Below are 27,428 nucleotides of genomic sequence, written 5' to 3'. Positions count from 1 at the left end.
CTTACCGCGTATGTTATGGGTTATTACATTCTTCCTGAGGGTATTATCCGGGATATTTCAGCTGTGTTTCGGTCATAATGGTGGTCCGAGGGCCCTCCGGATAGATGTTGGCCGCTTGTCGCTTGGAATACTCTATGTCAGCCGAAGCGGGTTGGTGGCCTTGATTTTCTTGATTTACATTTATTTAATCTAGCGATACTTGGAAAACAAGTGTGGCGTTGCATTCAACACCCGAATAATGTTCTCACTCCGTTACTGGTCGCAAAGTATTTCCCATCTGGTGACATTTTCTCTGCCACTCTCGTGACCGCCCATCCTATGGCTGGCGTAGCATTTTTTCGGGCGTTGCAAATCTTACAATCTGCTTTCTTCTAGAGAGTTATGAATAGTATTCTAAGTATGCATGGTGATCGTTGAGGGTACTGTACCTGTTGAATTTTCCACGGTTTATAGAGATAATGGCCAAAATTCAATTCAGGTGGGTGAGTTTATGGTTCCAAATGCTCCTTCCTGGAACTCCTCTCTTGTCCATCAAGTATTTCACCCTCCAATGCGGCGACCATTTTGCGTTGCCCAATTGCACCAGTTCACAATGATGTCTTATTATGGCAAGGACATTCATCGGGCACTTATTTCGTTCGATCAAGATATACTTGGTTGTTCCGGATTCATCGCTACCCTTCGGTTGCCTCTCGGTTATGGTTATCTCGCGCTCGTCTCCGAACACTTCCGAGGGTCCGTTTATTTGGTTGGCTTGCTGCTCATGAGGCTTTACTTGTACATTGCTGACTGTATATGGCAGGACTCTCTGATGGGATTTGTCCGTAATGTGGTTTGGCAGAAGAAACAGTTTTACACGCTCTTAGGGACTGCCCTGAGGTTCTCTCAGTCTTTTCCATGGCTGGATTACCTTCTTTTATTGTCTCTGGGGTTTTTGATTCTTTTGGCCAGTGGTTAGAATCGATGCTGGCATTACTCGATGCTGATTCCTTCACTCACCTTCTTGTACTTCCGTCACAAATACAGCGTAGACGGAACGTGTTGGTTCTTGAGACACGTTTGCTATCAAATTGGCATATTTTAGCATCTAGTCATGCTTTGCAGTCAACTTACACAGAGGCTTCTTGCTCCTCCACTTCTACGAGTCCATCCTCCTCATCCATATCCTTTTCGGACAAATTGTGTATGCCCCCGTTTGACGTTATTAAACTCAATGTAGATGGGGTCTGTCCTTCTCCATGTTCTATGTCAATTGGGGTAATCGTTCGGGATTCTGAGGGATTAGTTTTGGCTGGATTTGCTTCGTGTATTTCTGTCCCGCGTGATTCACGATTGATGGAAGTTCATGTTATCTGTGTTGGCCTCCAATTTGCTGTTGAATCGGGTTATACGCATGTTATATTAGGATGCGATGCTTCAAATGTGGTCACTCAAGTGCTGAATCTTGCCATTGATTTGTGCTGTCTTTCAGTTTAAATGAAGCCTGGAACGTATTGGCTTCTCATCCGGACTTTCATATTCAGGCAATTCGAAGATCGGCGAACAAAGCGACTCATATTTTGCCTCAATCTGCAACTATGTCTGGACTGTCCTCTTCCTTTACGTTTAATTGTCCATGATGTATTTAGGACATTATTGTAACCGTCGCTATTTCCGGTTAATGGTATTTGGTTATTTTTTTAAAAAAGAAGAAGAAGTTGTAATAAATAATAAGTATTTAAATATGAAATTATTTTTATATTTTTATGTATTTTAAAGAAAAAAAGTTGGTTCAAATTATTATTTATAAAGTTTTTTGAAGATTAACTTAAAATATAAAGCTATTCTACTAAGATATTCTTTATTTATTAAATTAATTTGTAATTATTTTAAAATTAAATCAAATTAAATGTAACACACAATAAAAAAATTAATAATATTTATTTTCTCGGTTCATATCACAGTAATTAAAATAGAAAACTTTCTTTAGAGATATTAACTATTAAGTGCCTATTTTCTTCACACAAAAAACTATTTATATTCATAAGGAATACACTATTTTTTTACCATATTTCAATTAAGTTCGGATCCGACCGACTCATTAGAAATGTTTTCCTTTTATTTTTTAATTATCAATTTAAAATAAAAAAGCAAAAATTAATAAAATTATATTCGACAGCTCCAATAAAAAAGCGGTCTCCTTCTCCTTCGTTTCTTCCTTTTTCCTTCTTCTAGTCTAAGATTTTGACATTTCTTCTTCTGCGCTTGAAGGGATCTGAATTTTAAGTGAGCTCGTCGTGTTAGATGTGGCACGCTTTTTGGAAGAACGGCTCTTAGCAGGTAACCGGTAAGGAGATGAATGAAGCTCACTTTACCTTCGTTTTTCTTTCACTGATTCACAGTTCCAATTATCTTATCTTCCTTGTTCTTCCTGGCTTTTGAGATTTTTTTTTTAATTCTGAAAAAAATGATTTGATCTGTTTAATTATTTGAATCACATAATCTTCCGTGTTGAAACTTCAACTTTCTTTTCAATTTCTTTTACTTATTCGGTGTTTTTAATCAAACTTCGCACTGCTTGGAATTTCTTCTGTTATGGTGTTCTGCGTGCTGGATCTGAATGCTTTTCTCTCGATTTTGGGGTTTTATTTATTTTTTCTTATATCTCTTCTTTGGTTACTGGTAAAACAATGGAAACTAGATTGGAAAGGAAATTGTGAAGTGTAAGCTTTTTCTTGTATTTATTCCTTACTGTTATTGTTAGTATAAAAAATTCAGCTAAACTGTTCTCTTTTCTTGCACTGAGCTCTAAGAACGTAGCTGCCGGTGAATAAAACTTTTGCTTTTTAATTTTTTTCGGAGTTTCCCATTCATGTGGATTAAAGGCTTTGTTGCAATTATTTGCTTTGCTGTTTTTCAGGTTTTTAGCGTGGGAGAAGTGGAAGGCTCTTTCTGATGGGGATGTTTGATGGATTGCCCATTCCTCGAGATAAAGAAGTAAGTTCAATTCACTCTTATTTTGGTCCTAATATTTTAGGGTTTATTCCGACACATGTATGTTCAATTTTTTTCTATGCTTTCATGCATTTGGAAGATATTTGGGGAACCGTGTTCTTATACCCATAATATTTGTCGAACACATATACTTAAAGAAAATGAATTAAAAAAGTTTAAGAGTTGGAGCTACATGGGTTGTTGCTTTACTACATTGTTTTTGCTATTTCATGTAAAAGACTGCTGAAAAGCAAAATCGTGACTGGTTAACCATGAATAAATGACTAAAGTTTAATACTGATTCAAATATAGTTATTTTATATACATATAAATTTCATGTGCTTTGTTCTCCAGGAAAAAAATATAAATAATCATATAATATTTATTTACTCATGAAAGCATTACTCTCTTTGTATTCAAGCAACATTTTTACCTTTTTTGTGTGTACAGCAGTAAAAAGCAAGTAATAAAAGCAACAGCAAAATTTTGCCCTGATGATTGCAGATTTTGGCAATTATCTTGAGGCTGGTGTAGTAGGAATAATATTCTGATTGTTACTATGGTTTAACATAGGATGCTTACTTGGATGGTATTTTTTTTTGTTGATTGGTAGGCAACTTGGTTTGCTGTTATCAAGCACCCATTTTTGGTGAACAATTTGATAAAATCGGGGAAGAACATACTGATGCATTTCTTAGATTACCTTACATGTTTGAGGATTTTCACAAGGCTCTTCTTATGATTGCTTATGATTATATGCAGAATTTAAGGGATGAACTTTCAGGAATAGACGAGAGTTGGACAGCTGCACGTTTTGATTCACTACCTCATGTTGTCCGCATCCTTACATCAAAAGATCGTGAAGGTGAGCTCCAGATTTTTAAGGAACAAAGTGATGTTGTTGAGGATGTTGTAGATGAAGTTGTGCATGCCTATCACGGGGGCTTCAACAAAGCAATTCAAAATTATTCCCAGGTTCTTTATTAGCTTCTTCCCAAGCTAAACTTTTGTACATTGTGCTTCTCAAGTTTCTTATTTCTTGGTTTTCCACTATCTTTATCCAGTTAAATGGAAAACTAATTTGCTTCAAAAACGATTGTTGTATTTTTTTTTGGGCACATGTATCTACAGTAATATATTTCTCAGTAACACTTTTTCGGATAATGTTGTGTCCACACTCGGATAGGGAATATGGAACATTGTTCTGGAGTTTCAACTTTCAAATCATAATTATTCGACTTTTATTTAAATCTTGTCGGACTACATACAAAAAATGTCATTAACCACCATAATTATATGTCATAACTGCCACTGCCGCTAATTCATATTCTTTTGGTAAATCATGGTTTCTTTTAAGGATAGCTATTATGCTTTGTTGAGATAGGGACTAAAGATAAAAAATTAAAAATTCTCGTCGTATATGAATAACGTACTATTAGGTGTGGTGACACTGATAATATTAGCAAACCTCTCAGAAGACAGAGGACGCACGATTATCCTCGTAATGGGTTCAGTTGCAATGGTGGTCATTGAGGGGCAGTGTTAAGTGGCAGGGACAGACACGATTTTATGTTAGGGGGTGAATTTATAAAATTTGGGGGGGGCGAAAATAGATTTTCAATCGACAATACAAAGAAAATATCTAAAACATATAGGAATTTGATTTTTTTTGTGGGGGTGGGGGGGGGGCGAATTTATAAATATTAGGTTTCCTGTGGTCTTATATCAAAGTTTGGGCCCCTCCACCTATTACTGGTTTTATGTTGGATGCTTAACAATATCTAATTATATTGAACAAACTGGTCCAGCAGGTTGAACCAAGAATAGGGGGTTTAACCTATTTGACTCCCAGTCCTGTTTTTTTAATATAGGTGATGTATGCATAGTGGCCTTAATAATCTATTGTTTAGTGTACTTTTAAGGTTTATGGAGAATATCAGTGTTTGTTTTTTACCTAGATTGTTAAGTACAAGTAGTTATGATGTTGACATGATTATGGGTTCAAGGATGGTACTCTACAAAGGAGATGTCTCGTTGTGTCATGATTTCTGGTTCAAGAGGTATTGTTGCTGAGTTAGAAATGCGTAGAGTCAGACATATGATTCAGATGATTTTGTTTTTGTTAAATTATCATGTCTTGTTTTTCAAATTTTGATGGAGATTTGTCTTTATTGATATTAGTGTTTAGTTAGTAGCTTGTGAACCATATCATCTTATGTTAATTGTTTTAGGGAAAATGATATTATTTACTAGTTATTTTAGCACTAAAAAATCTACTAAAACTATTAACTTTAACAATCACTATCTAGATTATTCTATCAAAAAATCACTATCTAGAGTCTGTGCTTCCTTTAATGTTACTTATAGCCTCAAGTACTCTATTGATTGAAAAATTATTCTAAATAGTAAAAATAAGTAGCATAACTTAAAATTCAATTGAAAGTACAGGCAATAAAAGTTTAACACTCCCTTTTTTTTTTATAAAACTAGGAGGTCTCATTAAAAAACCCCTTCATAATACTATCAAAAAAAAAAAAACCCTTCATAATTGTAACCCCCCAGACCGATGCGGGTAACCCGATCCGATCCGGGAAGTCACATTAGGGCCACCGGAGCGACCCATTGTAAAAATAGCGGAAAATTTAAATCTTTTTATCAGAACATGTAAACTTATAAAATCATTTGTCACTATTTAAAAATAAAACATATTTCCAGACTCGTATATAAATCAAAATACAATTACATGCCCCCTAATCACATGTACCATACTCTGCAACAACGCCGGAAGAACTCCCTTACTGAAGTCGATAGATGCACTGGTACAATTCTTTTAACCTGAAAAGGTGAGTAATAGAGTGAGCTTCGAAAAGCTCAGTAATAAAGAACTACCAGATGATGCTGAAAAACGTGCAGATACAGATAAACATATTTTCCTTATTGGTTCAGATATTTACAGATCTTTATGTTGAGCTGAGGTCCATTGATATCGTATGTAGTAACAAATAGTATTCATTTCAGATGGAAATATTTCGGATGTCTAGGTTCAGGAGATCAGAACAGGTTTTCTAGTGTGTTCCCAAAAACCATGTAACTTTTCAGATCTTTTTAAAACATATATATATATATACCCCCATCCCATCACAACATAATGTGTAGGTTCCCCAGAACCATACACCCAACCCAACACAACATATAAGGCCCTGAGCACAAAGCCGAGGTACTTGCGGAAATTCTTTCTTCAACAATATCCCCCAATTAAAACATTTTTCCGTCATTAAACGAAGATATCAGAAATCAAAACAGAATTCAGAACAGATATCAGAACAGAATCCAAGTCGGAAATCAGATAAAATATTTATATGATTAGGGAACACACCAGAGTTTACAGATATTATTCAGAGATGCTAAATAATCTTAGCAGGCAGAGAAACACGGATTTTCAGTATACCGATAAAATACCGGACGTTAGAAATACTATTGGAAAAGTTCAATAACTGACAGAATCATCAGTTATTCAGAATGTGAATTATCAGGATCATATCTTATTTGGACAGTTTTCAGAAGTTGTATGTAATCAGAAGGGTATTCAGAATCCTTTATATCCATGTCAATTGATCGGATAATTGAACAACTTGAGAACGAAGATTCAGAACCTTAACAATCTATGTCGACTGATCAATTCATTTTCCTTCTAGGGTATTTACTCTTTAATACCACAAATTCCTGTCCGTAGACCATTTTCAGAATCATCGCTGAATAAATCTTCCAATGTCTTTATTTCATTTCCACGCTTCCACAATATCATAAAATGATGACGTACTTGATTAATTTGTTTATAACCCATTGTAATTGTACACTACGTAAACTCATCAGAGTTTCCAGACTTATCCAAATCACTTACTAAATCCTCAGTCATTGAGGTTACCTATTTCATTTAGCAGTCATCTCCATTCCAGTTACTTCAGAATTTTCCAGAGTAATTCAAACGTTCCTGAATTTCAGATACATGTTGTACTTCTATCCCATTCAATTTGGTCTTCGTGGTTGATTGTTGAACAAACGTCCAATTCTTAGTACTGAATACGATCTAGATCTGAGCTGAACTGAATACTCCCAAGATTCATCATCGAGCCAAACTTGAGAAGACGGACATATGTTCCAGTAATATCTATGCCATTCAGGTATTGACATAGCTTTAGGGTTGATCTACTCAAATTATTTTTCATTACCTTTAAAGGTAGTCCAATACCTATGCTTACTTGGATTCCTTAATTAATCCAAGACATTTACTTAATTTAGGCCATAAGGTTATTTTGGTAATTTTGATGTTCAGTTTTATTCCATTCATTTCAGAACTCGAGGATATTCAATCATTCCTGAGCTTGGTGATATTCTTGGGTCATTTCCATTACAGGGGTATTTTGGTCATTTTATAGATCTACGGTATTTCAATCTTTTCTTTCCATCCGATCTTATTATTTAATTCAATCTTATCATTTACTTCAGTCCTTTCGAACAATTCTGACAGCAGAATACCCCCGATAAATTACTCTTCTAGTATTTACTCATTATTCGAATATTTTCAGGTCAAGTGTCTTGTCAGACTTTACAAACGGAATATCATAAATTTTCCTGCACTAAGTCGGGATCTTAACAATTAAATCCGTACTTATTCGAGTTAAGTACGAATCCTCTAAGTATTTTCTCATTCAGAGTCATCTCAGACTATTCTACCTCTTAAGGCATTTCCGTAATTTCTTAGCCAGATAAGTTCGATATTAGCTCTTAACGAAAATAATATAATTTAGAGATCATATGATTAATTTCTTTCTTGAACAATCTCTGATCTTGAAATAATTCCCTTAACACACTTCTAGTATCTTGCATAAACCTTCTTGGGGTTAAAAACCGGTTCTCCATAATTTCCAAGTAAAACTAACATTTCTTATGCACATCAATAGTTTTAGCAGATCAATAATTCTTTTCAGATTTATTAATCCACTTCCAGAGACAATTCTTATCATTTTCCAACATAAGGGTAATTTCGTAATTTTCCCTAATCGAAATATTCTCTTAATTTATCATATAAGTACCTTTAATGAGATAAATTATAATCTACAATCCATGGTTAATTCTTTTATTACTTAATTCCAGAACTTGTAATTTAATTCAAACCGTCCTCCAATTTCTTATAATAGTCATCTGAGCCATATTCAGTTATCTACTTTCTACCGTATTCGTACCTAGTGTAGATCTTCATTAATTACACATATGAGACTAAACATTTCCATTCATGCATTTATCAATACCAACATGTTCCATAAAGCATAAAGAGGTAGTAAAGTATTACCTCGATTTTCGTGCAATACTGATCGACCATAAAAATTCCATTCGAACGCCTTTGATCTTCAATTCAACTTCCAATAATTCCTCAGATACATATCAACATAAATTATATCAGAAATGAAGCTTAATTACGATAAACGGATCGAATTGGGTGATAAATCAGTGAAAGACGGCTTACCGGGTTCGAATTTGGCGAAACGGACTTCGGATTCGGATTCAGAACGTCGAAAGCATAAAATATGACTTTTCGGAAATTTGGAATATTCGGTCAAAATCAAAGTCAACGGGTTTGACCGGTAATTTCGAGGTCTTCGGGTTCGAATTTCGAAAAACGGACAGCGGAATCGGATTTGGAACGTCGAAAAATGTCAGGATAGGTATACTCGGTCGAAGTCAAAGGTCGTTTAATGCTCGATCAAAGCCGGTCAAAGTTTTGGTCAACAGTGGTCAACGTGGGTCAACGGTCAACGGGTCAACGGTCAACGGGTCGGGTCAGGTCAACTGGTCGGGTAAACGGGTCGGGTAAACGGGTCGGGTCGGGTCGGGTTATGACCGGTCAAACCGGTCAACTATCCACTAAAACCGGTCAAACCGGTCACTTTTGTCTTCCCCACGCGCAGTGGCGGCGCGTGGGGGCGCGTGGGCACTGTTCCGGCAGTGTAAAATTCACAGAAAAATTTCTAAAAATTATTTTGAGCGATTTCAAGATACTTACAAAGCTCGGTTCACAATTTTGAACGGCGGAGAGCTCGATTTTGAAATGTCGGAAACTTTGACCGCTTCACCTCCACACGCGCTGCCGCCGCCGGAGAAAAAGGAGAACACCGGTGGACTCGGAACGGCACAAGGAACACGATGGTGCGGGAGGTGTCGTAAACAGATGACCCGATCGTCGTGAATCGATGAAAAACCAACTAAAATTGAGTTATTACCGACGATACTTCCGACTGAAATTCACGACGAACGGCGATGATTCACGACGAAAGGTTTGAGGGGTTTTGTTCCTCGGTTGACAACGAACATGATGGTGGTTTTGGCTCGTCGTTTGGAGGTCGAACGACGAGTAGATCGGAGTTCGAAGTAGGGAGAACGGGAGAGGAAAACTGGAAAATTTCCCAGAAACATACGGGAGTCTGGGGGGTTTATAACATCTCATAATTAAAAATGGCTAAACCAAGAGTTTAGCCACTGAACTTCCTGCACTTCTTAAAACGGTCTGTCAACTTTGAAATCTTACAATTTAATCTCTTATTTCTTTCAAAATACCAAATTAAATCCACCAATTTATATTTTCTTAAATTTATCCCCTAAATTGGGGTGTTACAATTCTCCCCTCCTTAAAAAAAATTTCGTCCTCGAAATTCATTCATGTCACATAATTGCATAAATGAAACTTCCATCAGTTCTTTCAAATCTATCAATAGCTTTTATAAAAGTACGATTCCTCCACTTATCCTTAACCAACTGAGCATACATTCTTATCATAAATTTTCCTTATTTCAATAAAAGAATTTAAAATTTTCTCGAGTAATCAATCTCTTCAGAATTCTCCCTCAGTCCAAGTAAATAATCAGAACAACTTTATTCTTGTGAAATCAATTCAGCATTGGATACGTGAATAGGCTCGTAGAGCAGCAACATATCTCAATTTCATTTCCGGAGTCGAGTCAGAAATTCTCAGATGAATAACTCTCACATGGCTCATGAGATACTTTACAGCGTTTAGACAGATGTTACTGGTATTCCTTTTTGTACAAGTATAGCCTTAACGGATAGAAACTTCGGTTTATTCGTTACAGATAGGGACTCAGCCCAGGAGTTCCGGCTCAGAGAGGTACGATTGCAGTCTAGGGACATGTACTGATCAGACATATTTTGACATTCGACCGACCGGTCTATCTTGAAAAATTTTGACTCAAACCATAGCTCTGATATCACTAAATGTAACCCCCAGACCGATGCGGGTAACCCGATCCGATCCGGGAAGTCACATTAGGGCCACCGGAGCGACCCATTGTAAAAATAGCGGAAAATTTAAATCTTTTTATCAGAACATGTAAACTTATAAAATCATTTGTCACTATTTAAAAATAAAACATATTTCCAGACTCGTATATAAATCAAAATACAATTACATGCCCCCTAATCACATGTACCATACTCTACAACAACGCCGGAAGAACTCCCTTACTGAAGTCGATAGATGCACTGGTACAATTCTTTTAACCTGAAAAGGTGAGTAATAGAGTGAGCTTCGAAAAGCTCAGTAATAAAGAACTACCAGATGATGCTGAAAAACGTGCAGATACAGATAAACATATTTTCCTTATTGGTTCAGATATTTACAGATCTTTATGTTGAGCTGAGGTCCATTGATATCGTATGTAGTAACAAATAGTATTCATTTCAGATGGAAATATTTCGGATGTCTAGGTTCAGGAGATCAGAACAGGTTTTCTAGTGTGTTCCCAAAAACCATGTAACTTTTCAGATCTTTTTAAAACATATATATATATATACCCCCATCCCATCACAACATAATGTGTAGGTTCCCCAGAACCATACACCCAACCCAACACAACATATAAGGCCCTGAGCACAAAGCCGAGGTACTTGCGGAAATTCTTTCTTCAACAATATCCCCCAATTAAAACATTTTTCCGTCATTAAACGAAGATATCAGAAATCAAAACAGAATTCAGAACAGATATCAGAACAGAATCCAAGTCGGAAATCAGATAAAATATTTATATGATTAGGGAACACACCAGAGTTTACAGATATTATTCAGAGATGCTAAATAATCTTAGCAGGCAGAGAAACACGGATTTTCAGTATACCGATAAAATACCGGACGTTAGAAATACTATTGGAAAAGTTCAATAACTGACAGAATCATCAGTTATTCAGAATGTGAATTATCAGGATCATATCTTATTTGGACAGTTTTCAGAAGTTGTATGTAATCAGAAGGGTATTCAGAATCCTTTATATCCATGTCAATTGATCGGATAATTGAACAACTTGAGAACGAAGATTCAGAACCTTAACAATCTATGTCGACTGATCAATTCATTTTCCTTCTAGGGTATTTACTCTTTAATACCACAAATTCCTGTCCGTAGACCATTTTCAGAATCATCGCTGAATAAATCTTCCAATGTCTTTATTTCATTTCCACGCTTCCACAATATCATAAAATGATGACGTACTTGATTAATTTGTTTATAACCCATTGTAATTGTACACTACGTAAACTCATCAGAGTTTCCAGACTTATCCAAATCACTTACTAAATCCTCAGTCATTGAGGTTACCTATTTCATTTAGCAGTCATCTCCATTCCAGTTACTTCAGAATTTTCCAGAGTAATTCAAACGTTCCTGAATTTCAGATACATGTTGTACTTCTATCCCATTCAATTTGGTCTTCGTGGTTGATTGTTGAACAAACGTCCAATTCTTAGTACTGAATACGATCTAGATCTGAGCTGAACTGAATACTCCCAAGATTCATCATCGAGCCAAACTTGAGAAGACGGACATATGTTCCAGTAATATCTATGCCATTCAGGTATTGACATAGCTTTAGGGTTGATCTACTCACTTAAATTATTTTTCATTACCTTTAAAGGTAGTCCAATACCTATGCTTACTTGGATTCCTTAATTAATCCAAGACATTTACTTAATTTAGGTCATAAGGTTATTTTGGTAATTTTGATGTTCAGTTTTATTCCATTCATTTCAGAACTCGAGGATATTCAATCATTCCTGAGCTTGGTGATATTCTTGGGTCATTTCCATTACAGGGGTATTTTGGTCATTTTATAGATCTACGGTATTTCAATCTTTTCTTTCCATCCGATCTTATTATTTAATTCAATCTTATCATTTACTTCAGTCCTTTCGAACAATTCTGACAGCAGAATACCCCCGATAAATTACTCTTCTAGTATTTACTCATTATTCGAATATTTTCAGGTCAAGTGTCTTCTCAGACTTTACAAACGGAATATCATAAATTTTCATGCACTAAGTCGGGATCTTAACAATTAAATCCGTACTTATTCGAGTTAAGTACGAATCCTCTAAGTATTTTCTCATTCAGAGTCATCTCAGACTATTCTACCTCTTAAGGCATTTCCGTAATTTCTTAGCCAGATAAGTTCGATATTAGCTCTTAACGAAAATAATATAATTTAGAGATCATATGATTAATTTCTTTCTTGAACAATCTCTGATCTTGAAATAATTCCCTTAACACACTTCTAGTATCTTGCATAAACCTTCTTGGGGTTAAAAACCGGTTCTCCATAATTTCCAAGTAAAACTAACATTTCTTATGCACATCAATAGTTTTAGCAGATCAATAATTCTTTTCAGATTTATTAATCCACTTCCAGAGACAATTCTTATCATTTTCCAACATAAGGGTAATTTCGTAATTTTCCCTAATCGAAATATTCTCTTAATTTATCATATAAGTACCTTTAATGAGATAAATTATAATCTACAATCCATGGTTAATTCTTTTATTACTTAATTCCAGAACTTGTAATTTAATTCAAACCGTCCTCCAATTTATTATAATAGTCATCTGAGCCATATTCAGTTATCTACTTTCTACCGTATTCGTACCTAGTGTAGATCTTCATTAATTACACATATGAGACTAAACATTTCCATTCATGCATTTATCAATACCAACATGTTCCATAAAGCATAAAGAGGTAGTAAAGTATTACCTCGATTTTCGTGCAATACTGATCGACCATAAAAATTCCATTCGAACGCCTTTGATCTTCAATTCAACTTCCAATAATTCCTCAGATACATATCAACATAAATTATATCAGAAATGAAGCTTAATTACGATAAACGGATCGAATTGGGTGATAAATCAGTGAAAGACGGCTTACCGGGTTCGAATTTGGCGAAACGGACTTCGGATTCGGATTCAGAACGTCGAAAGCATAAAATATGACTTTTCGGAAATTTGGAATATTCGGTCAAAATCAAAGTCAACGGGTTTGACCGGCAATTTCGAGGTCTTCGGGTTCGAATTTCGAAAAACGGACAGCGGAATCGGATTTGGAACGTCGAAAAATGTCAGGATAGGTATACTCGGTCGAAGTCAAAGGTCGTTTAATGCTCGATCAAAGCCGGTCAAAGTTTTGGTCAACAGTGGTCAACGTGGGTCAACGGTCAACGGGTCAACGGTCAACGGGTCGGGTCAGGTCAACTGGCCGGGTAAACGGGTCGGGTAAACGGGTCGGGTCGGGTCGGGTTATGACCGGTCAAACCGGTCAACTATCCACTAAAACCGGTCAAACCGGTCACTTTTGTCTTCCCCACGCGCAGTGGCGGCGCGTGGGGGCGCGTGGGCACTGTTCCGGCAGTGTAAAATTCACAGAAAAATTTCTAAAAATTATTTTGAGCGATTTCAAGATACTTACAAAGCTCGGTTCACAATTTTGAACGGCGGAGAGCTCGATTTTGAAATGTCGGAAACTTTGACCGCTTCACCTCCACACGCGCTGCCGCCGCCGGAGAAAAAGGAGAACACCGGTGGACTCGGAACGGCACAAGGAACACGATGGTGCGGGAGGTGTCGTAAACAGATGACCCGATCGTCGTGAATCGATGAAAAACCAACTAAAACTGAGTTATTACCGACGATACTTCCGACTGAAATTCACGACGAACGGCGATGATTCACGACGAAAGGTTTGAGGGGTTTTGTTCCTCGGTTGACAACGAACATGATGGTGGTTTTGGCTCGTCGTTTGGAGGTCGGACGACGAGTAGATCAGAGTTCGAAGTAGGGAGAACGGGAGAGGAAAACTGGAAAATTTCCCAGAAACATACGGGAGTCTGGGGGGTTTATAACATCTCATAATTAAAAATGGCTAAACCAAGAGTTTAGCCACTGAACTTCCTGCACTTCTTAAAACGGTCTGTCAACTTTGAAATCTTACAATTTAATCCCTTATTTCTTTCAAAATACCTCCACCAATTTATATTTTCTTAAATTTATCCCCTAAATTGGGGTGTTACAATAATTGATCCTTTCCAAGAGGAAAGGAGCAACTAGCGGAAGGAGGAAAAGAGTATCTCATTTTATTGATATAAAATTCATACAACCATAAACCTTCACATTACTATAGAAAAGACTATCCCCTAAAAATGCAGAAAACATCCTCAATAAAACTACACAGTCACCCAACCCCTTCTTTAGCTAACTTAAGTTTAACACTCCCTCAAACCATTGATATTTTTCTAATGCTACTAAACTAAGAGAGTGTCGAGAATATCTAAATTAAATATTAGATAGGATCAGTTTTAATTAGATATAATCAGTTTTTATTCTATTAGTTATTAGATAGGATCATTTTTAATTAGATAGAATCAGTTTTTTATTCTATTAGTTATTAGATAGGATCATTTTTAATTAGATAGAATCATTTTTATTCTGTTGCTAATTTTATGCATCTTTTTATGTAAAGTTGTTACATTGTAAACTCTATTTAAGTCAGCCACATTCAACAGAAATAAACATGATTTATTCGGAACAAGTTTTTTTCATCTTTATGGTGTCAGAGCCAAAATGGCCAAACCCTACGATGATACCTCTGGTATCGACTCTATGAGTTCTACTCGCTCATCTTCAATCACCCTAAACACTGAATCCTTCCAAAACATATCCATCACTTCTCACAAGTTGAATGGAAATAATTTCTTACAGTGGTCACAATCTGTGAAACTGTTTATTCGTGGCCGTGGAAAATTCGGCTCTCTCTCAGGTACCACTACGAAACCTGCCGAAGAAGATGAAGAATCTGAAAGATGGGAGGCAGAAAACTCGATGATTATGTCTTGGCTCATAAATTCCATGGATCCGAGTGTAGGGAGAACTTATCTCTTCCTACCTACTGCTCATGACATTTGGAATGCTGTGAACGAGACCTATTCTGATCTCGGGAACGCAGGACAATGGTTTGAACTAAAAACTCGGTTATGGAGGCTAAAACAAGGAGAAAAAACTGTCACTCAATACTACACTGAACTCAAGACCTTGTGGCAAGAGGTTGACATGTTCAGCGACTACGAATGGAGTTGTGCTAGGGACATGGCTCTATTCCAGAAGATGGTGGAAAAAGAACGCGTCTTCGAATTCCTTGTCGGCCTTAACAAGGAATTGGATGAAGTCAGAGGGCGCATTCTTGGTCGTGAACCACTACCAAGCACAAGAGAAGTCTTCTCCGAAGTCAGACGAGAGGAGAGTCGGCGGACAGTCATGCTTGGAGGCCACTCACCAAATCCCACCGAGTCTTCTGCCTTGTTCTCGGGTCAGCCATCACGTCGCAACGATCGTCGGAACGACAGAGATCGGCCAATCTGCGAGCACTGCAATAAGCCGGGACACACTAAAGCCAAGTGTTGGAAGCTACAAGGGAAGCCAGCCGAGAATTTTTCAGCCAATCGAAATTCTCGTAATGCAAAGGGATTCCATGCCTCATCTGAAGATGCTTCTGAAGAGCCGAAACCTGCCTCAGAACTGTCTGCCTTCAGCAAAGAACAGCTAGAGCAATTGTATCAACTAATGAGTTCTCATTTCATATCCAACACTCCTAACCCATCTTCTTATATTGCCTCTTCATCATTAGCCCAGAAAGGTACATATCCTACAGCTTTCATAGCCGGTTCTAAATCAAACCCTTGGATCATAGATTCAGGGGCAACAGATCACATGACCGGTAATTCCTCCATATTCTCATCTTATTTTCCTTTATCTGGTAATCTGAAGGTAAAAATTGTTGATGGCTCCCTAACCTCTATAGCTGGAAAAGGCTCTATCATTATTTCTCCATCTCTCACATTACTAAATGTCCTACATGTCCCAAAGCTCTCTTGCAATCTCATCTCTGTTAATCGTATTATTCATGATTGCAAATGCATTGCTACAATAACATTTGCTGGATTTGAATTTCAGGACCCTTGTTCGGGGAAGATGATTGGCAATGCTAAGGAGGTTGATGGACTCTATCACTTGGTCACGGACAATCCTTCAGATAAACAAGTTCAGAAACCGAGATGCTTTACTACCTTGTCTTGTGAGAATGAAATAATGTTGTGGCATTACAGGTTAGGCCATCCTAGTTTTAATTACTTGAAATATTTGTTTCCAAATCTTTAAAAAAAAAAGGACGGTTTTTCTTTTCATTGTGAAGCTTGTGAATTGGCAAAACATCATAGATCTGTTTATCCATCTTTAAAGTATATGCCATCAAAACCTTTTTCTCTTGTGCATAGTGATATTTGGGGCCCTTCACGAGTAAAAACAGCCTCAGGATCTAGATGGTTCATCACATTCATTGATGATCACACTAGAGTCACGTGGATTTATTTACTAAAAGAAAAATCCGAGACAGCAAGTGTTTTCAAAAATTTTCACTCACTGATCAATACTCAGTTTCAAGCAAATATTCAAGTTCTTAGAACCGATAATGGTCGAGAATATTTTAATGCAATCTTAGGTGATTTTTTGAAACAAAAAGGAATTATTCATCACAGTTCTTGCGTTGATACTCCCCAACAAAATGGAGTTGCTGAAAGAAAAAATAGGCATTTATTAGAGGTGACTAGGGCTTTATTGTTTGCTATGAATGTTCCTAATCGTTTTTGGAATGAAGCACTCTTAACAGCGTCTTATTTGATAAATCGAATGCCTACAAGAGTTCTTAATTATATTACTCCTTTGCAAGCTCTAAAGAATATGTTTCCTGAAAATAGATCTTTCACTGATTTAACACCTAAAAATTTTGGTTGCATTGCTTTTGTTCATATACACGGCCAAAATAGAGGAAAACTCGATCCCCGAGCACATAAATGCATATTTCTAGGTTTTTCACCAACACAAAAAGGGTATAAATGCTTTGATCCTAAATCTGGGAAGTATTATGTGAGTATGGATGTTACGTTTTTTGAAAAACAACCTTTTTTTGACAAAAACTCTCTTCCGGGGGGGAATGACTCTGAAATGAGTTTTTGGGAACAAACATCCTTGTCAAAATCGGTTGTAAATAGCTCAGTGGAACCAATTCATATTTCCGTAACTAATCCTAGGATTTCACAACCTATAAAATCACAACCTCGTGAGACTCAGGTAGAAACCAACTTGGAACCACCTACTGAACTTCGTGTTTATTCTAGACGGATGACTCGACCAAGTAATGTTCCACCGGCCCCCAAGGTATGCCAACCATCGGACTCGACTATGGTACAAGGTACGACTTCTCTTTCTCCTATTTCTTCTCCAAATTTAGAGCCTTCTACAGAATTCTTTGAACCCATAGCTTTGCGCAAAGGTGTTAGATCATGTACCACAAAACATCCAATATCCAATTTCTTATCTTATAATAAACTCTCTCCAGATTTCAAAGCTTTTTCCACCAGGATTATGGATGATGCGCTACCTAAGTCGATACATGAAGCTCTAGAAGTTCCGATATGGAGAGAGGCAGTTTTTGAGGAGTTAAAGGCCCTGAAGAAGAATGACACGTGGGATCTAACTCCTTTACCTGAGGGGAAACGATCTGTAGGCAACAAGTGGGTGTTCACCATCAAATACCATGCAGATGGCTCGGTCGAGAGATACAAGGCAAGACTCGTAGCACGAGTCTTCACTCAGACATACGGCCTTGACTACGAGGAGACCTTCGCACCTGTGGCCAAACTAAACACCGTACGTGTCCTACTCTCACTAGCTGCCAATCTGGATTGGACTCTCAGACAGTTTGATGTGAAGAATGCGTTCCTAAACGGTGAGCTAGAGGAAGAGGTGTTTATGGAAGTTCCTCCAGGCTTTGATGAATTGAAGAAGGATGGCAGGGTCTGCAAGCTAAAGAAATCCATTTATGGATTCAAACAATCTCCGAGAGCCTGGTTCGAGAGATTCACGAGAGCTGTGAAACAACATGGTTACACTCAGGCCCAGTCTGATCATACTATGTTCTACAAACACAATAATGGTAAAATTGCTATTTTAATTGTGTACGTAGATGACATTGTTATGACAGGAGATGACACAGTAGAGTTGGAGTCGTTGAAGAATTTCTTATCCAACCAGTTTGAAGTCAAGGATCTAGTACAACTCAAATATTTCCTTGGAATGGAGGTGGCTAGATCCTCAAAAGGTATAATTATCTCGCAAAGGAAATATGTCCTCGATATCTTGAAAGAGACCGGATTACTCGGATGTAAACCAGTGGTGACTCCTATTGATCCGAATCAAAAACTCGAAAAAGAAGATGGTGCTGAGCCTGTGGACAAGAATTGGTATCAGAAGCTGGTGGGGAAACTGATTTATTTGGCTCATACGAGACCAGATATTGCATTTGCTGTGAGCTTGGTTAGTCAGTTTATGCATTGTCCCTCAGAAAAACACTCCAAGGCTGTTTACCGAATTCTTCATTACTTGAAAGGGAGTCCTGGTAAATGAATCATGTTTTCGAAGAATGGAAGTCGAAGAGTGGAGATCTTCACTGATGCTGATTGGGGCGGAAGTTCTACAGACAGAAGATCTACTACCGGTTATTGCTCATTTGTCTGGGGCAACTTAGTTACTTGGAGGAGCAAGAAGCAACCAGTTGTCTCTAGAAGCAGTGCGGAGGCCGAGTTCAGAGCATGGCACAAGGAGTATGTGAGTTGTTATGGCTTAGGAGGATCTTGGAGGAGCTGAAGGTTGAAGGAGATAAACCGATAAAGTTGTATTGCGACAACAAATCGGCAATCAGTATTGCTCAGAATCCTGTACAGCATGACAGGACCAAACATGTCGAAATAGATCGACATTTCATCAAGGAGAGGCTGGAAAATGGCGATATCTGCATACCGTTTGTTCCATCATCAGAGCAGCTCGCCGATGTTCTCACCAAGGGACTGTTTACTACGATGTTCGAAGGATTTCTGTCCAAGCTGGGAATGATCGATATCTATTCTCCAGCTTGAGGGGGGGTGTCGAGAATATCTAAATTAAATATTAGATAGGATCAGTTTTAATTAGATAGAATCAGTTTTTATTCTATTAGTTATTAGATAGGATCATTTTTAATTAGATAGAATCAATTTTTTATTCTATTAGTTATTAGATAGGATCATTTTTAATTAGATAGAATCATTTTTATTCTATTGCTAATTTTATGCATCTTTTTATGTAAAGTTGTTACATTGTAAACTCTATTTAAGTCAGCCATATTCAACAGAAATAAACATGATTTATTCGGAACAAGTTTTTTTCATCTTTAGAGAGCTATTTCTTTTCTGTGGTTTCTCTTTTATAGTTCTTGTGCACGAACCCAATGATTGTTCCAATCTGATACTAGGAAGAGAAAAGTTGCAATTCTTCATTATCCTCTTGGATGATAATTTTATTTACTTTTTTTCTTCCAGATATGATCTCTGGTTTATTTTTGTGGACTCTTAGCCATTTGTGTGTCACTCCTCTGGCCCATGATTATTGTCCCATTTGAATCTCCAAAACTTTCAGGGATGCAGTAATTGTTTTTACGTGTTTTAATTATATATATTTTCAAAATTTCCCTCTGCAAAATATATCCATTTGTTTTGCATCCACAATATTTTGTCCAGTTTGTGATGTCATGGAATGCTTTGTTACACTTTACAAAGTTGGCTTTACTTTCTAATTCTCTATTTATGCACAAGAAATTGCTAGTAAAAGTTTTGAAAATGAATGCTTTATAAGACCAATGTAAGTACAATAAATGATGCACCCTTAAAATGTAGGAACCTGAAGAAGGCTAAATATATAGGAAGAGGAAGAATTATTCCGTTTTGGATTTGAAATTAAGATGATGTGCAAACGTAAAATAATGAAAATTTGATTTTCAATCAAGGCACTCGTTTTGGACTTCCAATATAGAATATAAATTATGTCCATGGCTTAAGTATTTAAATCTCTAAGTATGTCTTTGATCATCAATCCTATGTTAGAGAGCCCTCTATCAGTCTGATATCCATCGAGCACTCATGGTTATGTATGCATCCTATTGCATGATAAATAATGGATGGATAAGAGTTTCAAGGATACGAATGATCTGCACTATTATATATATGAACAAATAGGTCATACAGAATGAGTAAATAGATTTGCAAACTAGTTATCTCTGATATGACACTTTCATTAGGTGCCAATTTCTCTCTCTTTTCCTTCTCTTTGTTGAAATGAGATAAGGAAAGTGTGCTTTTACATGTTCTGTTCATTTTCTTCAGATGTTTAAGTCAAGACACTCATTCTGGACATCTAACATAGAATAAACAATGTCCATTGATTGAGTATTTAAATATCTAATTATGCCTTTGTGCGTCAGTTCTGTGCTAGAGAGCCCACTATCTATCTGATGTCCTTCAAACACTCATGGTAATGAATCTTAATTCGTGATAAAATAATGGATGGGTAAGAGTTTGGGGATATAAATGATCCATAATATTATGTATTTGAACAAACTGGTCTTGCAAAACAAAAAATGAATCTGCAATCAAAACAAATTATCTCTGATATGAATTGATGCTTCCATTAGGTGCCATTTCTGATGCCAGTGTTAATTTCTCTTTCGTATTTCCGTCTTTGTCGAAATTAGAATAGGAATGTGATTTTTTTCCTGTTCTATTACTAACTGTTCCTTTCTCGTCAGATCTTGCGGTTATTCAGTGAATCTTCTGAAAGTATTGGTGCTTTAAAGGGTGACTTGACCGAGGCTAAAAAGTCTTTAGGTGTACGCAATAAACAATTGCATCAGTTGTGGTATCGATCTGTTACATTGCGGCACATAATCTCCTTGTTGGATCAGATTGAGGGCATAGCTAAGGTTTGTTGATTATTATTTCTACCATTCAAATGATATTTTCTTAGTATTTGCATGCATCATCTCCATTAGAATTTGGCACTTCACTTCCTTTCATGCATTCCTATGTTGCTGCAGTAAATCAAGTAATCTGAAGCATCACCTTTTTTGCTTGTTACATGAATCAGGTTCCTGCTCGTATTGAGAAGCTCATTTCTGATAACCAATTTTATGCTGCAGCTCAATCACTTGTTCAGTCAGCATTGATGCTTGAGAGAGAGGGCCTCCAAATGGTACTTTATGAAGCAGTGTTTCTGTTTCTATTCTTTTATCTACTTAGATGAAGATGAAGTTTTGGTTTAGATCATGTTGTTTGTATAATGTTGCAAGCAGTGTATCTGTTTCTAATCTTTGCTTTGTTTTGGTAAATTTTTGCTTAGATCCTGTTGCTACCAATTCCATCATTAGATTGGCACTGATTTAAAATGCTTGAACTTTAGCAAACAATCCTCCACTGAATCAATTAATTTAATGTCTTTAAGTCTGTCCAGAAGCTCTACAACTGAACCACTTCCCAATCGCAAAGATTCCTCCTAGTCTTAATATTCCACTCCCATCCATTCGAATCAAAACTACCAAAATCTGCAACTTTGCCCATTTGGTTTGAAGATAAAGCATAAATCCTAGGAAAAAGGACTTTCAAAGGCAACGTGGAAAGAGAAGACAAGGGGAAGGGAGGCAGATGTTCAATCAAGAGACGAACATAGAAATTGTTTATGTGGCTAAGCTTATCAAAGGGGAAAAAATTAATCATAAGTCGAGGGGGAGGAAAAGCATGGTGAGAGAGTCTTAGGAGGTCCGCACTCCGGCGAGGATTGGACGGTGTTTGTAGATTATCTTAGCAAGAGAGTCACTTGGAGATCATTAAAGGAAATTTTTAGTCACCATGGGAGTGTTGTGAGAGTTTATATCCCGAATAGTTCTAACAAACCAAATTATAGAGATCATTCATTTGCGTTCGTTCAGTTTGCGAAGGAGAAAGGAATGCTGAAGGCGATAGAGAAGGTCAATGGTACTTGGATTGACAGGAAGAGAGTTTCGGTATGTGTAGCTAAATATCGGAGGCAGAGGTCCTTGCAAGTTGGTGGAAGTAGGTCCAGAAAAGATGAAGATAAGTCGACTAAGGGAGCGAAACAGAGGAGTAGAGCGGGATCTGAGTCTTTTAGTCGGTTTAGGGATGAGAGGTCATATATGGTTGCTTTAACCTCGTCTGATGGGATGAGGAAAGTTCCGGTTGATGAAAAGGGTAGGGAGGGTCACCCTTGTAAAGATAATGGAATAAAAAATTTGTGGGAGATGCAAATTCCCTCTGATGAAAGGGATTGGGTGAAGAGAGCATTGACTGGGATTATCAAACCTCACTTTGATCTGGAGCTAGTGCTGAAGGGATTGGCAAGTGATGGGTTCAAGGTTAAGGGAGCTAGATGGGGTTATGCGTGGAACTCTTGCATATTAACCTTTGATTCGGAGGAAGATTTTAAAGAGGCGTGGTCGAGCAGATTAGTGGAATTGTCCTTCTGGTTTGATTGGATTGATATCCTTCTGAATGATGACGGGATACCGATGGCTTTCTGTTCAGTTGAGTTAATTGGTATCCCGTTATTATGCTGGAATGTCCTCTTTATGGAGAAACTTGCCTCAAAGTGGGGGAAGCTAGTCTGTATCCACGATTCGACGGTGAAAAGAGAGGACATGGCGGTGGCCAGGGCCTTGCTGAGGGTGGCCAGTCCCTATGATGTTCAGGAGTCTGTTACGCTGGGCTCGTATGGGAGATCTTTCAAAGTTAAAATTAACGTGGGGTCGGTATTTATTAAACAGGAAAGTTTTTCGTTAGGAAATTCAATGGTTGCCGGAGAGGATAGGTCCAGAGATGATGAATGTTCAGAGGAGGAAGAAGAACAGTGCTCTGTTGGGGGTGGTAGACCAGACTTGCCAGTTGAGGATACTAGGGACAGAGTAGACAGATGGTTAGTAGGGGATGTAAGTTCAGCTTTAGTAGGCGATGAAGCCGGCCAGAATTTAATGTGGAAGGAGGGAGAAGGTCAATCTAGTGGAGAAAAGGTGTCAGACTTTCCAGCAGAGGATTTGAATTTGAGAGGGAATTATCAGGGTATTGGGATTAGGAGTAATTTTTCTAATGAAAATGATAAGGCCCAATCAGAGGACTTGAGTGAGCCCATTAGACTTTCTACGGCTGGGCCAGTTGTTATTTTAAATCAGCTGGGCTGTAGTAATCTAAAAGAATCTGGGGTGGTGGAACTTGGAGACTTACAGCAAAAGGAGATGAAATACTCAAATAGGCAGGGTCGGGATAGAGTTACGCCGGTTTGCGTACCATATGTGCTTAATGATGGTACGAACGTCAGTTTTCAGACTATTGTTACTAATGAGGTCTTGATGGAGGACAGAGTAATTCGGGATAAAGGAGGGGGTAATGCGGATGGAACAGAGGTGGAAAGGGTTGAAAATCCAGTTATACTAGCTGGTTTCCAGGGGCGGATTATAATGAAAAAGAAGTTAAGGATTGTTCCAACGTGGTCTGATAGTTCTGGTTTGGAGGGTGAAGTGTCATTTAGTTTTCATGATCGAGTTTATGAAAGACTTGATAGAGGTCTGGATAGGGAAAGTATGGATCGAACAAGTGTTAATTCAGCGCCCCCAAACAAATCTATCAAAGCAAGATTGGAGGCTGCTGCTTCTAGAGATGTTTGTGATATGTTGGGGATCTCTTTCAAAGGGGGTAATCAAATTCTGGAAAAGGAGATCTTGAAGATGGAGCTTAGTGAGAATAATAGAAGCTCTTGACTGTTTTTTTCAGGATAGTAAAGGTTTCTTGCTTTTATTAATTATGTCACAAATCAAATTGATTTCATGGAATGTGAGAGGGCTTGGAAAAAGGGAAAAATCAAGAGCTGTTGCTAGATTAGTTTCAAAAATCAAACCGATGATCCTGTTTCTTCAGGAAACTAAGTTGAATAAATGTCGAAAGGGATTGTTGAGGAAACTAGGGGGTAGGTTCCTAAAAGGATCTAGCTTTCAGCCATCTACTGGTTCTGCAGGGGGTTTAATCTGTCTGTGGAACGAAAATCTGTTTGAAGTTAGCAGGGAGTTTAAGCATAATAGGTTCATTGCTTTATCAGGAAAGGTTAAGAGTGTTAACTTTGATTGTGTTGTTATTAATGTGTATGGGCCGTCGGTTGAGACTGATAAAGAGGAGTTTTTAAGTGAGCTAATGTGTTTTACACAACGGCTTGATTTGCCTGTATGCTTAGGGGGGATTTCAATGCTTATCTAGATCCCGAGGAGAAGATTGGAGTTGAACAGAATTGGCATTCAATGGAGTTATTTTCCAACTTTGTCCTTAATCTTAACCTTATGGATCTTCCTTTAGTTGGAGGGAGATTTACTTGGTGCAACATTAGAGAAGCTTCAACGTGGATTAGATTAGATCGGTTTCTATTAAGTGGTGCATTTTTTCAGGTATTTCCAAAAGTTATCCAGAAATTGTTGCCGAAATCCTTATCTGATCATAACCCTATAATACTGGAAGATGATCACAACAATTGGGGCCCTAAACCTTTTCGGTTTTTTAACTATTTACTAGAGGATGAAGGGTTTGATGGGTTGGTTCATAATGCTGTGTATGATTTAAAGAGGGAGAATGCACGAAGGGGTATGTTGAGTATTCTTCAAGGAACGAAGAAAGCTATTAAGAAGTGGCCATACAACAATAATATGGGGATTTCAGAAAAGATTTCAGAGCTCGAAAATAGGATAAACGACTTGGAATTAAAGGCTCAGGGTAGGGGAATTTCAACACAAGAATGGGGTCAACTAGTAGCTTGGAGGAATGAATTGTGGGGTCTGCATAGGAAGGAGGAGAGTATCTGGTTCCAAAAATCACGAAATAAATGGATTAAGGATGGGGATAGAAATACCAGATTTTACCACATTTGCGCTCTGAATAGGAGCAGAATGAATGCTATTTCGTCTTTGAAAGTGGCTGGGATTGATATTTCTGATCCCAGCATGATTAAATCGGTTATCTTTGATTACTTTAAAGTAAATTACAATGAGATAACATCTCTGGAGGTGGATGAATGTAATCTGAATTTTGCCAAATTGACCGTGGAACAAAAGGCTGGATTAGAGGTTAGTATCACTGAACAGGAAGTGTGAGATGCTGTCTTTAAGGCGGACAGTGCTAAGGCACCTGGTCCGGATGGATTTACTATGGGTTTCTTTAAAAAATACTGGACTATACTGAAAGACCTTGTCATGCAGTTTGTTCAAGATTTTCAAAGAGGGAAATTATGGGAAAAGGGAGTGAATCATTCCTTTATTACGTTAATTCCAAAGAAGGCTAATCCACAGGGAATTGAGGACTTCAGACCTATTAGTCTCGTTGGCAGTCTCTACAAGATTATTTCTAAAATACTATCGAAAAGGCTAGTCTCTGTTATTCAAGGTTTGGTTAGCCCTTCACAGTTCTCATTTATTCCGGGTAGGCAGTTGCTAGATTGTGCACTTTTGGCAAATGAAGGAATCGAATATTGGAGAAAACAAGGGAGGAAAGGAATTGTCTTTAAAGCTGACTTTCGTAGGGCCTATGATTCGGTTGAGTGGCCTATCTTATTCAGGATTTTGAAGGACATGGGTTTTGGGGATAAATGGATCTCATGGATTAAATGTTGTGTTTCAACTGCATCTATTTCGATGTTAGTTAATGGTTCCCCTACCGAGGAATTCAATATTAGTAAAGGGTTGAGACAAGGGTGCAACCTATCCCCTCTCCTATTCAATTTAGTGGAGGAATTATTAAATCTTATGTTGATTAAGGCAGTTGATAAAGGTCTGTTTCAAGGGTTTAGCATTGGTAGGATTGGTAATTCCTTCCAGTTGACTCACCTGCAGTTTGTTGATGATTTAATACTCTTCTGCAGCGATTCAACAATGCAATTTCTAAATTTGAGAAGAGTTTTGAGGGTCTTCGGTGTGATGTCTGGGGTGCATTTAAATCTGTCAAAGTGTACTGTATTTGGGGTTAATATGGATGCTGACAGGGTTCAGGATTGTGCTAGGAAAGCAAGCTGTGGAGTGGGGTCTTTTCCAATGTCTTATCTTGGTTTACCGATTGGAGCTAGGAAAAATTCAGTGGGTATGTGGGAACCGGTTGTCCAGAATTTTAATAAGAAGTTAGCTGGGTGGAAAGTAAATTCACTGTCGTTGGCGGGCAGACTTGTTTTGGTTAAATCCGTGCTTTCATCCTTGCCAATTTTTTACCTATCTATTTTCAAGATTCCACACAAAGTGTCTCAGAAGTTGAACTCGCTGATGGCCAACTTCCTTTGGGGTGATGATCTTGAGAAAAAACGAATCCACTGGGTGAATTGGAAATCGGTTTGTCAACCAATCGAAGAGGGTGGTCTGGGAATATTGGATTTAAGGGTGATTAATAGGGTCTTTCTAGGGAAATGGGTTTGGAAATTTGCCAATGAAAAATATAGTCTGTGGAAGAATCTGATTTGCAGCAAATCCAACGTTAGCAGTTTGTCTCTCTCAATTTCAGAAGCGACTACACCTTTTGATTCCTGGATATGGAGAGGTATCCTCAGTAACTATAATAAGAATGATCAGATTGGTGGTTGTTTGAGAAATAATTCAAAGGTCATTGTAGGAAATGGGCGGTCGATTGTTTTTTGGAATGATGTTTGGATTACTAATTTGCCTTTAAAAAGACAATTCCCAAGAATTTATGCTTTGTCGACAAACAAATGGGGGATGGTCTCTGAGTTTGGTGAGTATGAAGATGATGTTTGGGTTTGGCATATACAACTTAGAAGAATTTTGTGTGATTGGGAATTGGACCAGTGGATTGCTTTTATGTCTTTGATTGACAAGTCGTCACTGTCACGATGTGTGGATGATTTTTTGGGTTGGTCAGGAAAGGGGGATGGCATTTTCTCGGTCAAATCTTGTCGATTATCGTTACAAGATAGGTCTGAAGGGAGTTTTGTATGGAAGAAGTGGGTTTGGGATGGATTGGCGCCTCCAAGAGTACAAACTTTATTATGGCAGATCTGTCATCAGAAAGTAGCAGTGAGAGTGGAATTGAAGAGAAGAGGACTTCAGATTTCGGATGTTCTTTGTCCACTGTGTCATGCTCAGGATGAAACTATTGCACA

The 27,428-nt window shown here is 37.6% G+C and overlaps 1 protein-coding gene across 2 annotated transcripts in view; it reads left to right on the top strand.

Moving 5' to 3' along the window:
- Window positions 1-2,196: 2,196 nt before the first annotated feature.
- The window catches only part of LOC120180796 (exocyst complex component SEC8-like), a 49,573-nt gene continuing 24,341 nt past the window's right edge, over window positions 2,197-27,428 (top strand). Inside the window, exons 1-5 of one of the 2 annotated variants that reach the window (XM_039186091.1) lie at window positions 2,197-2,319; window positions 2,900-2,976; window positions 3,736-3,948; window positions 21,034-21,207; window positions 21,372-21,476. In XM_039186091.1, the coding sequence (XP_039042022.1) occupies window positions 2,935-2,976; window positions 3,736-3,948; window positions 21,034-21,207; window positions 21,372-21,476 (534 nt within the window). In that variant the 5' untranslated portion in view covers window positions 2,197-2,319; window positions 2,900-2,934. Of the gene's footprint in view, window positions 2,327-2,899; window positions 2,977-3,735; window positions 3,949-21,033; window positions 21,208-21,371; window positions 21,477-27,428 lie in introns of both variants that reach the window. The other variant, XM_039186092.1, reaches the window with a different exon arrangement.

The sequence above is a fragment of the Hibiscus syriacus genome, unplaced genomic scaffold, assembly GCF_006381635.1.
Source record: "Hibiscus syriacus cultivar Baekdansim isolate YM2019G1 unplaced genomic scaffold, ASM638163v2 tig00112501_pilon, whole genome shotgun sequence".
NCBI lineage: Eukaryota > Viridiplantae > Streptophyta > Magnoliopsida > Malvales > Malvaceae > Hibiscus > Hibiscus syriacus.
The sequence above is the reverse complement of the archived record's forward strand: the minus strand, read 5'-3'. Positions and strand labels throughout refer to the sequence as shown.